This window comes from Chaetodon auriga, chromosome 5 (assembly GCF_051107435.1).
Source record: "Chaetodon auriga isolate fChaAug3 chromosome 5, fChaAug3.hap1, whole genome shotgun sequence".
Classification (NCBI taxonomy): domain Eukaryota; kingdom Metazoa; phylum Chordata; class Actinopteri; order Chaetodontiformes; family Chaetodontidae; genus Chaetodon; species Chaetodon auriga.
In genome coordinates, this window is record NC_135078.1 from 24,203,604 (window position 1) to 24,216,542 (window position 12,939).

A 12,939-nucleotide genomic window follows, 5' to 3' on the forward strand; every position below is an offset into this window, starting at 1 on the left:
GTCTGCCATGTTTGTCTCAGTTTTGGGGATGATAACAGATACTTCTGTTGACTATCCCAAACAAACTTTACATATAGGGGTGTTTTTCAATGACCTGGTTATGTCTTACTGCTATGATGAAAGTTAGTCTTGTTTAATGTTGCAACTTTGGACTTTTCCTATCATGCAACTCTCTGGCAGCAAGGCCAGGTGCAGTTCTTTAAACCACCTGCAGGGGCAGTGTTGTACTAATTTTTAGAAGATAATCTGGGTCCAGCAGAGAGGCGACCCCTGTGCTTCTAATCTGAAGCTGCCATGACCCAAATAAAATAGTTTGATCAGGGTAAAGCTGTGGGTGATGATAAATCATTCACAGCTTCATTTTAACTCTGTTTGCTTTTCAGTTGGAAGGATGTTTTGTTGGAGCTCTGTCAAAGATCGATGCTCACACAAGGGTCAAAGTATGTAAAACAAAAATACAGACAGGACACAATCAAGCATTCCTGAGCCTCATGTGTTCACAAAGTGGTGACCCTCGCTCCATCCTCACTGAGCCTTTCCAGGACGCCCCTTTCATTCCCAATCATGACACTATCACCTGTTACCAATCAACCTGTTCACCTGTGGAATGTTCCAAACAGGTGTTTTTGGAGCATTTCATTCAGAAAAGCATATATTTGCAAAAATCAATGCAGCTGATGAGGTCAAACATTAAATGTGTTGTCTTTGTGCTGTCTTCAGTTGAGTTTACGTCAAAGAGGATTAGCAAATGATCGCATTGTGTTTTATTAATGTTTTACACACCATCACAGCTTCTTTGGAATCGGACCTTTTCTAATTCAAATACATTTATGAACACATGAAAGTGTGCGATCAGTCTTAGACAAAAAGAAATCGAATGACAGCTCACTGTAATTTAGAACAAAAAGTTTATTCAAATCAAAAGGAAGAACTAGACAAAAGGTTAAATCATTCAGAACATAGCATATTCATAGAATATCTATACATCGTCATGATTAACAGACAAAAAAAAGATAAAAACAAACATACAAATGGAGAATGAAGAAAATTCAGTGAGTGATATTGCACTTTGTTTCTAAAATGTTTCAGATCCCGTCTCCCAGGTTCTTCATCTGTGAACATTTCAGTCCCTGCCTTCATCAGGTCAGGAGTTTAGCTTAGTTTTGACACTGGACTACTCTGAGGCCCAAGCAAATGGACTATGGAATTGACCAACCTGAAACAAATATGTAAGCTTATTCATTACTGTGTAGCTTGATTCAGTTTCCCTAAGATAAAATCCAAACAAAGAACTGCAAACAATATAGAGCAGGATAGCTCAGGGTTCACTGTGGAAGAGGCAGTTCGCCTGCTATCCCACGTTACCTAAATGTTTCTCAGAGCGGGGGAGGGGGCTGATCAACAGCTGCCACCCCCAGGCCTGAGGGGGACCAGAGAGACCAACTCAGGAAGGTTGCTTGATAAACTAGGAAGCAAACTAAACCAATGCCCGAAAATGCATGAAAAAAAAGTTAGAATCGGCCCTCATCGGCTTCAGAAAACAACACAATGGAGATTTTTTTCAACACTTCTAAAGGACTTTTTTTTTTTCCTCTTCCCTTTTTGTCCTTTTGAATAAACACGGAAAAGGTCTAAAAACACACAGACGTGTACAAACGTAAGAAAAAGGAGAGCGAGAGTTAACGCAGACGCTGAAGAATGAAGAATCATGATCAGGTCTTTTCTGTGTCAAGGCCACTAAGATAAGATCACTTCAATAATCTGCAGTTTGTCGATTACGGTCAGAAGCTGTGTGTTTAGTTGCAGCTGGATCTCGATAAGAGCGTGCACACACATACACACACGCGCACAACACATACAAACTGGTGTCAGCTACGTTTAAAATGTAAACTTAGAAAAAGTCACTAATCTTAAAGAAAAAAAAGAGGAAACAACGCATTAACGTCCTACAAAACACTGCTTCATGAAAAGTCCTCTAGTGTAACGTGGTTAGTACCAAACGCTTTTCCTCCAGACCTTCACCACTGAACGCTGTTTTTTTCTTGTTTTCTTATCAAAAAAGTGCTCGTCTTCTTTCCTCGACGGTGTCAAACCTCTGTTGCAGCTGGTCCGTTGTGTTGAATGAGTTCGAAAACCAATGTATTACTCATGTCAACCTACTACTACTTGTTCTGACCAGTCTCAACAGAGGTTTAGCAACGTCCCCAGCTTTGCCTTTGTGCTGGGTTCGCTCCTTTAATGCAGGAGCTGTGTCGTTCCTCCTTTTTTTTTTTTTAAGCGAGCATTCTGGCTTCACTGGTCTGGTGAAATCTAACTGGTTGTTGGATGAACTGGGCAAGTGCAGCAGGACAAAAAGGGAATGTGATTCATCTCAGAAAGCTGCCTTGCTTTTCTGCAGGACTATTCTCTCGTTCTGGTAGCTAAAAAGAAAAAAAACTCATTATTTTTAACAACTTCATTATTTTTAACAGTGCAATTTAAAAGAAAACCTATTAACTTTTTCTCTTTTTTTTTCCAACCGTTTGGCAAGTGAGAAGACCACCTGAGACAGTGCTTTTTGGGCAGTTATGCAAGCCTGGCTTGCCCTGAGATTAGGAGTAGAGGGGCTGCAGGCAATTAGGGTGAGGCGAGTCCCTCCACAATGTACCACCCTCTTTGTTTCACGCACACACACAGACTCACACTTTTCTATTCAGCTACAGTTTGAGTGGCAAATGCAAGTCTGCAACCCTCCTAGTCCAAATCCAGAGCAACCTCAACACAAAAAGGCTAAAAGCGAGTCTATGATTGGAGCTAAATATGAAGAGAGGAGAGCAGAAGTGAACGGAGAGGAGGAGGGAAGCCACACTTGATCCAAGCTGAGGAGGCAACGTCTTAAAGAGCTTCCAGGTGGAGATCGTGTGCTGCAGTTGTAGTAAAAGTCCAGACTAGTTGTTTTAAGTCACTGAGGAAATGTCATAAGGAGAAAAAGAAAATTCTTAAACAGCTTAAACAAATTCAGTGCATTGTTCTTGTCCTTTTCAGTCTTTTTTTTCCAAAATCAAATCCTGTTCTCAGCGCTGCTCAAAGTTATGCAGATGAAAGTCTTAAAAGTTAAGCCTGCAGTCTCATATTCTCAGTCTGGCGCATTACAAGGCTGAAACCAAACTATTAGTGATTTTTTTTTCTCTATTCTCATTAAATGGAGCCACACAACTCAAGTAAAGAATAAAATGTGCAAAACAAAATCCCAAATGAGGCAGGAGGACCTAGTCTTTGCTCTGCAGTTGACCGCTGCCGCTCAATGCGTTCACTCATACAGACTATGGTGGTTAGAACGTGGTTGTTATTTTCCTCTCTTCGTCCTGTTTTCTTTAGGTGATTCTGCTGAAGTCTGGACATGATTAGTCCTGCCCTTTGTGTGAGGAGCCGCGTCCTTATGTGCCATGAGTACAGAAGAATCAAGGGTTAAAGAGGAGCCTGGCTGATTCTTCCTCGTCACTGTCAATGCTATCAGCGGGGCTCTCGCTACTGGTGGGGTGTTTCATACAGACTGCTCATGTGTTCATCTGTACAGAGTCAGCCCTCGGCAGGCGGACGCAGGAAGGAAGTGACACCCCAAACTCGCTGACTCCTGTTTCTCTCATTGAGTGAGGGCAGGAACAGATTTGTCCAACCCAACTCAACTGTGGGTATTTGTCCAAGTCTTTGTTGGTTGGTTGGATACTTTTCTCTGGATGTCAACAGCGCTGTGTGAACGCTGTTGTTGGAGAAAAATAAACAAAGCTGAGCCTTGCAAGCAGGTTCCTTTGAGCTCCCCAAGTCGCTCGGGGGAATTTTAAGGAAAACCCTTCAGCGTGATGGACAGGTGTCGAGCCTGCGCTCCTCTGTGCGGCTGGCGTGATCTGGGTTTGGATCGATCTGGAGAGGAGAGCAGAAAAAAGAGGGTTTATTTACTGAAACGCAGCTGATTTAATTTAGTCCGGAATGGAAAATCAAATGGACAAATGCTTTCCTCCATTTCATTTGGTGCTTACCTCAGAGTACAGAGGTGGAGGCTGGAAGCGGAATTCGTGAATGTAGGCGAAGAGAGGTCCGTCCAGCTCCTCGCGGGCTGCTGGGACATCCAGGCTGCTCTGCCTCTGCTCTTCGGTCACAATTTCTGCATAGCTTGGAGGAGCTGCAGAGACCGAGCGAGCCGCATGTTAACATTCGGGGGAATTACACTCAGAATAATGAATCTGAATCACAACTATGAGGTCCAGCCTACCTTCAGGCCTCTCGGGCAGACCCATGCCCAGCCAGCTCATGCTGCACTGGCTGCTGACGCTGGAGGTGCGGGAGCCGAAGGGGTGGAGAGGGATGGTTCCGATGACCAGGGGCAGGTTCAAGGACAGGTTTATCGCCCCGGGTATGTCCACGTATACCTGAGCACAGACATGAAGACGGCACAGCGGGTCAGGAAATGCAAGTCACTCTGGAAGTGTAATAAATGTGCTGCATTAAAGTGAATGAAGGACTTTGGAGCTGAGCATTCAGCAAGAAATGAAACAGCCCTTTATTCCTCTATAAAATAAGTCCACGCTATTTGGGGCTAAATGGGTTGTGCAGTCATTCAGCAATATGTGGGTCAATGTCTTGAGGTTGTTTGCTTATGCAAGGTAGAGCCCTTGTCTGGTGCCTGTCTGGTTGCAAGGTAAAGAGGTTATAAGCACCTTCAAGGCAGGTGTTACCAAAGATATTCTGGGCTAATGCTCTTAGCAGCATGTGAAGAGAACACCTGGTGCAATCCAAGGCCCAGATTTGGTAATGTGAGCTGAGTCAGCCAGGTCCTTTACCGGGAGAGTTACTGGCTTACTGGGAAATACTGATTCAGTACTGATACTAGTACCGAGTAATGGTGATAATAAGGACAAGAGGAGACTGTAATAAAGGCTGAAACACATGTGTGTGCTACATGTTCACTGCACTCACCATGAGGGAGTACTCCACTCTGATAATGCTGCAGTCCAGGATGGAGGGTGACACAGGTGGGATCTTCAGCATCTTGCCGCTCCAGGTCTCCGTCTTGCCCGAGGACAGAGACTCTCCCCGCAGGTTGGCCACCAGCTGCTTGACCTCCTTCATCTTCCCTTTGGCATAGAAGGTCTGGGTCTGGTAGATGGCTGCCTTTGGCACCACCATGCGGGATGAGCAGTTCTCAATCTCTGCAAAGATCTGGATCGACTCTCCTGGAGAAATTGAGAGGATAGAGGAAAGCTTAAGTGAAGTTTCTCTCCATTTCAAGCAACAATAATCCTCTTTTTATCCAGGGTGTGATGACTAGTCAGTGCAGTGATCTGCAGAGTGATGCTTCCACTAACGTATCTGGTTAAGAGATGACTAACAGGGTTATCGAGTGCATGAACAAGCATTAACTTATTCTCACCTGGGGTGTATCCCTTCCTTTCAATTTTGGCACTTAGGGAAATAGGACCTGAGGTGCAGAACCAACAGCAAAGCGTCTTGTCTTTCGTGCCGGCCTGTGGTGACTGAAGAAAGATGAAAACGGATGCATTAGCAAAGGCTACCTTCATATTTCCCACCACAGCCATGAAGAAAGGGTTGATAATAATGTTCAGCTGGGTCTGTTCCTGCGATCCATCCGGTTGAACTTACCAGCAATAATGGAGTGTTGATGTCAATGTGCTCAAAGACAGTGAATTCCTTCTTGGTCTTCATGGGCAGGAGCCATGGCCTGTGGAGCTCTGCCTTTACCCAATAGCGCACACTGCCGTGCTTCCCTTCGAAAGAGGTAGCCAGAGGTCTACAGGAAAGAGGAGAGACAGAGGAGAGAGGGGTTACACGAACGCTCAAAATGCTGCAGCTGCACAATGATGCCGTTTAATCTCTGACTAAACAGAGACACTTACGTCTGTGGAAGCTCGAGGCTGAATGCATACTCATGTCTTCCTGAATGGATAGTGGTGAGTCCTTCCTCGGAGTTGTCATCATCTGAAAGACAAGGAGGACAATATTCCAAACACATGTATACCGTACCTGGGTAAAATGCTCTACGAAGGCATCTGAAAGTCATACCAAAAAACACAGGGTGGGGGAGACAAAAGAGAATAAAGGGATTTTACTGTCATATCTGTCTGAGATAAATGAAGAATTAAGAGATAAGCAGCAGACTGATATTTAGGGCACAGAAAAGGAGTTGATCGTCTGAGGTGCCAGAAACTGAGGGTGCATGATCGTGCCTTTGTACGCACAAAGAAGTAGATCCTATTGTGGCATATGTGATGTAAATAAGCTCTGATGGGGGAAAAACTGGCCTTCATGGAGCAACAATAAAATCCTATTCAGCAGACAAATGTCTCTACAACAAGGACCAATTCTGTTAATCTCTGTAATAAAAAAAATCCCTTCTTTTTCAGAAGGAGGACAATGCTGTAAATGATTTAAAAATATGTACATCTATGTTCTTTTTATGCATAACATCAAGAGTGCATTTGGAAGAGCCGGGTCGACAGGCCGGGTGCGCTTCTGCCAGCTCAGCACTCCCTCCCCCGAGCAGCAGCCGTGTGGTAAACAAGTGCGGAGCTGTCAGTCAAACGGCAGACTCCAGCAGGAGGAGACCGGCCTAAACCGGTGCGAGCAGCTTCCCACAGCCGCTCTGCGCTCATTACGCATTCACTGTGCGACACCGCAGTCAGTGCGCGCAGCCCGGCCCGACCCTCTGCATCCAGCCCAGCATCAGAGCCCGGGATGCGGCTTTTTGCTCAAGCGTCGCTGCAAAGATGCGTCGAGTCACTTTGAGCCTTTTAACCCGCTGATGCTGCGCGGTTTAACACGACTGTGGAGCGGAATGACAGCTGGCCAGAGGCGGCTCACCTGCTGCACAGGCTGCTGCAGAGCAACTGCACCCACAACTTCACTCACAAGAGATTTTCACTTCATCAAAAACACCAGCCAGAATGCAAATAAAGCGACACCATCTGCGCTGGGACATGCACAGCCGCTGACAATAAAACTCAATTCACAGACCAAAAAAACACGTTATGTGCAGATTGAAGATGCTTAAACGGAAACAAAGCTTCAGTTTGCAGCTGCGCAGCTTTACACGCGTTAAGCCACAGGTTAATGAACTGCCTCTATTTTGAAGGTGCTTTCTTAATTAAAAAGTTGCAGAATTTTCTGTCACTCTCTGCTGAAGAGTGATGTCATTGGCCACACATGAGCACTTGGACCAATGGCAGGCGGGCGAGGGAGGGGCCCGCCCGTCACCCCGCCCCTTCCAGCTCCAGTTTTCTGAACAGGATTGAACCGCTTTGAACAATGGGTGGAAACTTAAGAAAAGCTACAAAGAAACGCCACATATGATGCGTTTCTGCGCTGAAAATCCTCCACAAAGACGCGGATACATTGACGCAAGTCATTTCTCCGTCGTCCCGGTTCCCAAAAACGGGTTCAAGCCTCGTTTTGCACCTGGATTACTGTGAAAAACACAGTCGCCTGAGCTGCTGTCATTCATTCTGACACCTTGACACAAACAAGCTGCATCTACATAATGTCACACCAACACATTTACACCAACACCACCACCGCGGAAAGAGGCTAAAACACGACAGGTATCCATCTTTACACTGTATATATTATCATCAGTTTCTGACATCCAGGACAACAGCATCCTCCAGTGAACCTGACCAGCACACAGAGCATCCCACTCAGTTTCTCTAAAACTTCTCCAAAATGAAATAAAGCCCCCCCTCTTACCTCTCTCGTGTCCAATCAATATATCTCTGTGGTTCAGATATTCCACTTCTTCTGTGTAGTTTTGCGTGTAGGCAGTGTTGGATCCAGCATTTCTCGATTCAGTCCAACGAACTTTTGCAAATCCCCTCGCGTGGATTTTGAGGGACTTGACGCGGATTTCTCCGGTGACTTCGATGATCACCCTCCCTGAGACGCAGTCCCCGCTGGAGAACACGGGGACATTGCTGTCATTGAGACAGTCGTAGCTCACTGTGAAGCTCTTCACCTTTCCTAGCACCATGGTGGAAAGAGATAGGCTACAGAGACCTGGAGATAAAAAAGGAGTCTGTGAAAAAATAATCTCATATGAAAAAGAGATTTCAGACACTGATCTGTGTCTCTGCCCTGCACAAAGCAGCGGGCACGATCAGTGGCTTCTTTGCGAGCAGTTCATTGAGATGCGTGATGGCTGAATAACAGCAAGGGATGCTGTTATCGTCCGCCTCTCTGCGAGTTGGTCTCCAGTCAAAGACAAGGAAACCCCCGTGGCTCGGCTCACTTTAAGCGACGGGACTGTGTGAAAAACAACCTTGGGCGCATGCGCAGGGCTCCACTGCCCCCTCCTTCCGCCTTCTGGAACAAGGCAGAGAAGTGTGGCATCGAGCCAGATGACAAGTTTGGTCAAACAGCTGAAAGACTGCACAAAGAAATGTTCACCACAGACATTTTACAGGCGAGACTTGACAGGTAATTTCATGTCATATAGTCACATACATAACATATTTAAAACACATGAGTGCATCCACCTAAAAAGTCTCATCCCAATTGATTTCCAGACTTTTAATATAGAGATTGATGTGTGATTTCATATTGAATTAGAAACGAATGAAAGCGCACAGTCCCACTCTGTATAATGTGTAAATACATAACAGCCATTCATAGGTTGTACATCACCTCAGGATTTTTCTGCACAGCTTCCGCCCTTATTTTCAGGCACATGTCTAAAAAATCTGCACACTCATCTGCGATATCATCGACACACGGGCTCAATAAAGCCTCTACATCCATGTGCAATCAACAGAAAATAACACAGCTCATGCCTTCAATGCAGATAATGCAGGGTTGCTGGATACTGTATAAGCCTGCGACTCAAGGGGAGAGAAGGTGAGCACATTTTTAGAAAGGCTTGTTTTATATCCATCTATCACATATGTTGTTTTTGTAGTGAGATTAGAATGATCCATGGACATCTTGGGGGGTTGGGACGTCTCATTGTGTTGAACTCACGTTTACAGAAAAACATCTCTGAGGCTCAAAACGCCACCTGGCGGCCATCAAAGCTTCTCCACCGAGCCGCAGTATCACCTGTTGAACGGCGCGGTGGCTCACGTGCATTGCTCTCAACCAACTGCATAACGGCGGTTCAGGGCTACACTATTTCAGTAGTACAGTCAGGCGACAATAAGGCTTTAAGTTACAGGAAGTCGGTGTATGATATGTGTGGAGGTCCACGGCTGCAGACATCAACGCTATCTGATGGCATCTGATTAAAACTGGACAGCGTTTGATTAAAACCCATCATTAAATCAAATCATTAGGATATTCATATTTCATGCTACCTCATGTGATTTGAAAAGTGCACCAATCACAGCCACATGAGGTGGTATGTGATTTCACACATCATGAGATGTTAGATATTTGGCTTCTCACATAAGCAGTTGTGATGCCAGCTCAGCAAAATTGTGCAGCATTGATGTTAAAAGATGAATGCTGCCCTCTAGAGTTTCTACTTTGTCATCACATTAACGTCACAGTGTTTTTTTTCTTCCTCTGTTTGTTTTTGGACTGATTGTTGGCAGTGGTGATAGGTAAATAAATAAATAAATATTAATACGCACGTTAAGAATATGTAGTTTAATTTTAACGAAGCAAGAAAACTCTTATTTTGAAAGTGTAACCAGGATGTTTATGTAAAGTTCCTCCGACGCGGAAGTAAACGTCGCTCGCTGTCAAAGAGGAACTTTGCTTGAATGTCTCCTTTGAGTCTCATCCAGTCCAGACACGTTTCTCCTTTTCACAGATCGCCACACTGGAAGGAGGTGAAACGCCGCCATGACCAGAGAAGTGTTGGCTTTGATTCTCCTCTTTCAAACTTGTGGTCAAAGTTTGGGCCACAATGGAAACAGACCCAACATTGTGATGGTGATGAGTGATGCATTTGTAAGTATGAATTAACTGTCAGTGTGATGCTTTGTTATTGTGTGCAATAACATTAGTTTTGGTTTATTCTCAAGGCTGTTTGGCTGCAAAATCTCAGCTCTCAAAGGCAAGAATACAATGCAAAAAAATGGTGGAAATACTTACTTACTTGTAATAAGAAAAGAATGTATCAGTGGCTTTGCGTCTACTTCGCATCAGTTTTCCTCTTCCTGCAGGACGGACGGCTGACCTATGATCCTGGCAGAAAAGTCGTGCAGCTGCCATTTGTGAACTATCTCAGGGAACTTGGTACCACATTCCTCGGTGCTTATACCAACTCACCCATCTGCTGCCCCTCAAGAGCAGGTCAGTTATCCACTAAAAGGCAATGCTAATGAAGGTGAATAATAGATGTGATTTAAGTGTTCAATCTCTGTCCTCAGCGATGTGGAGTGGTCAGTTTGTTCACCTCACTCAGTCGTGGAACAACTACAAGTGCCTCGATGCCAATGCGACAACTTGGATGGACGTGCTGGAGCAGAATGGGTATCTAACCAAGATGATGGGCAAGCTGGACTACACCTCAGGGAGTCACTCCGTCAGGTAGGGAGTGTCTGTAAAGCCAAACCCGGATCTCAGATAAGACGACACCTTTGGCTGAAATTTCTTATTCCTGTTCACCACATTAAGATCAGTATAACACATGCACACTCATATATAGTAAAAACAAAAGAATTGTTGGTGACTGACTGTGAATAACAAGCGACAACATGCTGTTCATGTGGGAAGTGTGCGTCATAATTTTTCCACTTCCTGTTTTTTTGCGTCTCTGCCTGCATCTTGTTGGTATTTGTGTTCACTCCTGCAGTAATCGAGTTGAGGCTTGGACACGAGATGTTCAGTTCCTCCTGCGCCAAGAGGGCCGACCTGTTACGCAACTTGTTGGGAACCTGTCAACAGTAAGGATCATGAGAAAAGACTGGGAAACCACAGACGGGGCCGCACAGTGGATCCACCAGAGAGCTGCATCCTCACACCAGCCCTTCGCTCTGTACCTTGGCCTCAATTTACCGCACCCCTATAAAACTGAGTCCCTGGGGCCCACCGCAGGAGGATCCACCTTCCTTACCTCACCATACTGGCTGGAAAAGGCAAGTGATTTCACTCCATTACTGCAGAATTACATTATATGCTTTTATATAAATCCCTCCAGAATTTCAGCGTCTTATTTTGCACTCGCAGGTGTCTTCTGAGCTCATCACTGTTCCCAAATGGCTGCCGATGGCTGCCATGCACCCTGTTGACTATTACTCCACCTTCACCAAAAACTGCAGTGGTGATTTCACTGAGGAGGAAGTCAGAAGCATCAGGGCCTTCTATTACGCCATGTGTGCCGAGGCTGATGCCATGCTGGGTGAGTGGACAGCAGTGACTCACCAGGAGGTGGTCTCTCTGAGCAGGAGGTGGTGGTTTGACTGCAAACTTAGAGCTTAACCAAATATAGATTTTTTTCTGTCTACAGTACATCTCTAGAGCCTGGTCAGACCCTGTTTACCACTACTTTAGCCTGCAGCTGTTGTTTAAATAACATCTTTTTTGGCTGAATTAAATCCAGCAGCAGCTCAGTGCTTCCTCTGCGTCTCACCCACCCTCTGTCTCAACAGGCCAGGTGATTTCAGCTCTGAGAGAGACCGGCCTGCTTAACAACACCGTTGTGATCTTCACGGCTGACCACGGAGAGCTCGCCATGGAGCACCGGCAGTTCTACAAGATGTCAATGTTTGAGGGCAGCTCCCATGTTCCCCTGCTGATCATGGGACCAGGACTGATGTCCGGCCTGCAGGTCAACCAGCTCGTGTCTTTGGTTGATCTCTATCCCACTGTGCTGGGTAAGCAAGTGGACAGAAAACTGAGGATTAAAATGTTTATTAAGGATTGGAAATCATCAGACTCTACTGTTTATAAAAACAACAGTAGATGTTGATTTTAGTATTTTAACTTGATGTTACATGTGTGTGTCTTGCAGACATTGCTGGTATTTCATCAGTAGGTATTCTCAGTGGCCACTCACTCCTTCCCCTGCTGTCCAAGACCAGAACTTTTTCCAAGAAGCAACATCCAGACTGGGTGCTGAGTGAATATCATGGCTGTAATGTCAATGCCTCGACATACATGGTTAGAAGTGGCCGGTGGAAATATATTGCCTATGCAGATGGCATGAGTGTGCCCCCACAGCTTTTTGGTGAGTTTCTAGCCTCCTTCAACCACCTCATATGCGTTCAAGAAGAAAAAATGATCATAAAACTCTGCCTCTTTGATTTTCTGTACTCTCTGTGTTTTGCAGATGTAACACTGGACAAGGAAGAGCTTCATAATGTAGTTCTCAAATTCCCAGATGTGCGGGCGCATCTGGACAAGCTATTGCGTAGCATTGTGGACTATCCAGAAGTCTCTAAAACTGTTCACCTCTACAATAAAAGAGCATTTGGTGCCTGGCGCGACAGTTTGGAGAGAAACTACAGCCAGGTCATTGCTAACCTCAGGTGGCATGTGGATTGGCAAAAAGATGCATTAGCAAATGAGAGAGCTATTGACAAGTGGCTCTATGGCTCTTTGTGATATTTTTCATGTTATAGTGATGATTAACTTGAAGATGTCTGAGCTGGACTCAAAACTCACATCTTTGACAATGGGAGAGCCATTGATAGCTGGCTCTGTGGCTTTTAGTTATATTTATACTGTAAAAGTTATAATGAATAATCATTTTTTGAACTTCCACAGCTCACACTGACTAAATCGGGACTTAAATGTCACAAATCCACCTCCACACACACATTCCGTGCAGACTTTCAGTGGGAGACTCAACATGACCATTCTTTTATCAATTAATTCATTGTTTTTTCAAATAAATTAATATTTTGTTCACTTTTGTATTATTGTGGTTGTTTTTTCTTGTGCCTACACACACCGAAGTCGAGCAAACTGCTAGTCGTTTTATTTTGAAATCCAGAGTGGGTGTGGCTA

General features: G+C 44.9%; 2 protein-coding genes across 3 annotated transcripts; one reads left to right on the forward strand and one right to left on the reverse strand.

Annotated features, from left to right (window-relative positions):
* Positions 1 to 889: 889 nt before the first annotated feature.
* arrdc3a (arrestin domain containing 3a) lies at positions 890 to 8,266 on the reverse strand. 2 transcript variants are annotated; one of them, XM_076730026.1, is made up of 8 exons: positions 7,738 to 8,266; positions 5,892 to 5,973; positions 5,638 to 5,785; positions 5,408 to 5,510; positions 4,954 to 5,210; positions 4,250 to 4,406; positions 4,017 to 4,159; positions 890 to 3,900 (listed from the first exon to the last, which is right to left on the reverse strand). In XM_076730026.1, exons 1-8 carry the CDS (start codon positions 8,015 to 8,017, stop codon positions 3,832 to 3,834), a joined length of 1,239 nt encoding a protein of 412 aa, XP_076586141.1. In that variant the 5' UTR covers positions 8,018 to 8,266; the 3' UTR covers positions 890 to 3,831. The 2 variants fall into 2 exon arrangements, with proteins under 2 accessions (XP_076586141.1, XP_076586142.1); XM_076730027.1 differs by having other exon boundaries at positions 5,892 to 6,044; positions 7,738 to 8,249.
* Positions 8,267 to 9,676: 1,410 nt separating this feature from the next.
* arsk (arylsulfatase family, member K) lies at positions 9,677 to 12,846 on the forward strand. The gene is made up of 8 exons (XM_076731194.1): positions 9,677 to 9,936; positions 10,152 to 10,281; positions 10,359 to 10,518; positions 10,784 to 11,066; positions 11,158 to 11,329; positions 11,580 to 11,804; positions 11,942 to 12,157; positions 12,260 to 12,846. Exons 1-8 carry the CDS (start codon positions 9,829 to 9,831, stop codon positions 12,532 to 12,534), a joined length of 1,569 nt encoding a protein of 522 aa, XP_076587309.1. The 5' UTR covers positions 9,677 to 9,828; the 3' UTR covers positions 12,535 to 12,846.
* The last annotated feature ends 93 nt before the right edge of the window (positions 12,847 to 12,939 follow it).

Bases quoted from the DNA above. Each gene is read 5' to 3' on its own strand.
- arrdc3a (XM_076730026.1), bottom strand. From the start codon at position 8,017: ATGGTGCTAGGAAAGGTGAAGAGCTTCACAGTGAGCTACGACTGTCTC. The intron at 5,786-5,891 runs GTAAGTGTCTCT...TCTTTCCTGTAG, and splicing joins AGCCTCGAGCTTCCACAGAC to ACCTCTGGCTACCTCTTTCG. The intron at 5,511-5,637 runs GTAAGTTCAACC...ATCTTTCTTCAG, and splicing joins TCAACACTCCATTATTGCTG to TCACCACAGGCCGGCACGAA.
- arsk (XM_076731194.1), top strand. From the start codon at position 9,829: ATGACCAGAGAAGTGTTGGCTTTGATTCTCCTCTTTCAAACTTGTGGT. The intron at 9,937-10,151 runs GTAAGTATGAAT...CTCTTCCTGCAG, and splicing joins TGGTGATGAGTGATGCATTT to GACGGACGGCTGACCTATGA. The intron at 11,805-11,941 runs GTAAGCAAGTGG...TGTGTCTTGCAG, and splicing joins TCTCTATCCCACTGTGCTGG to ACATTGCTGGTATTTCATCA.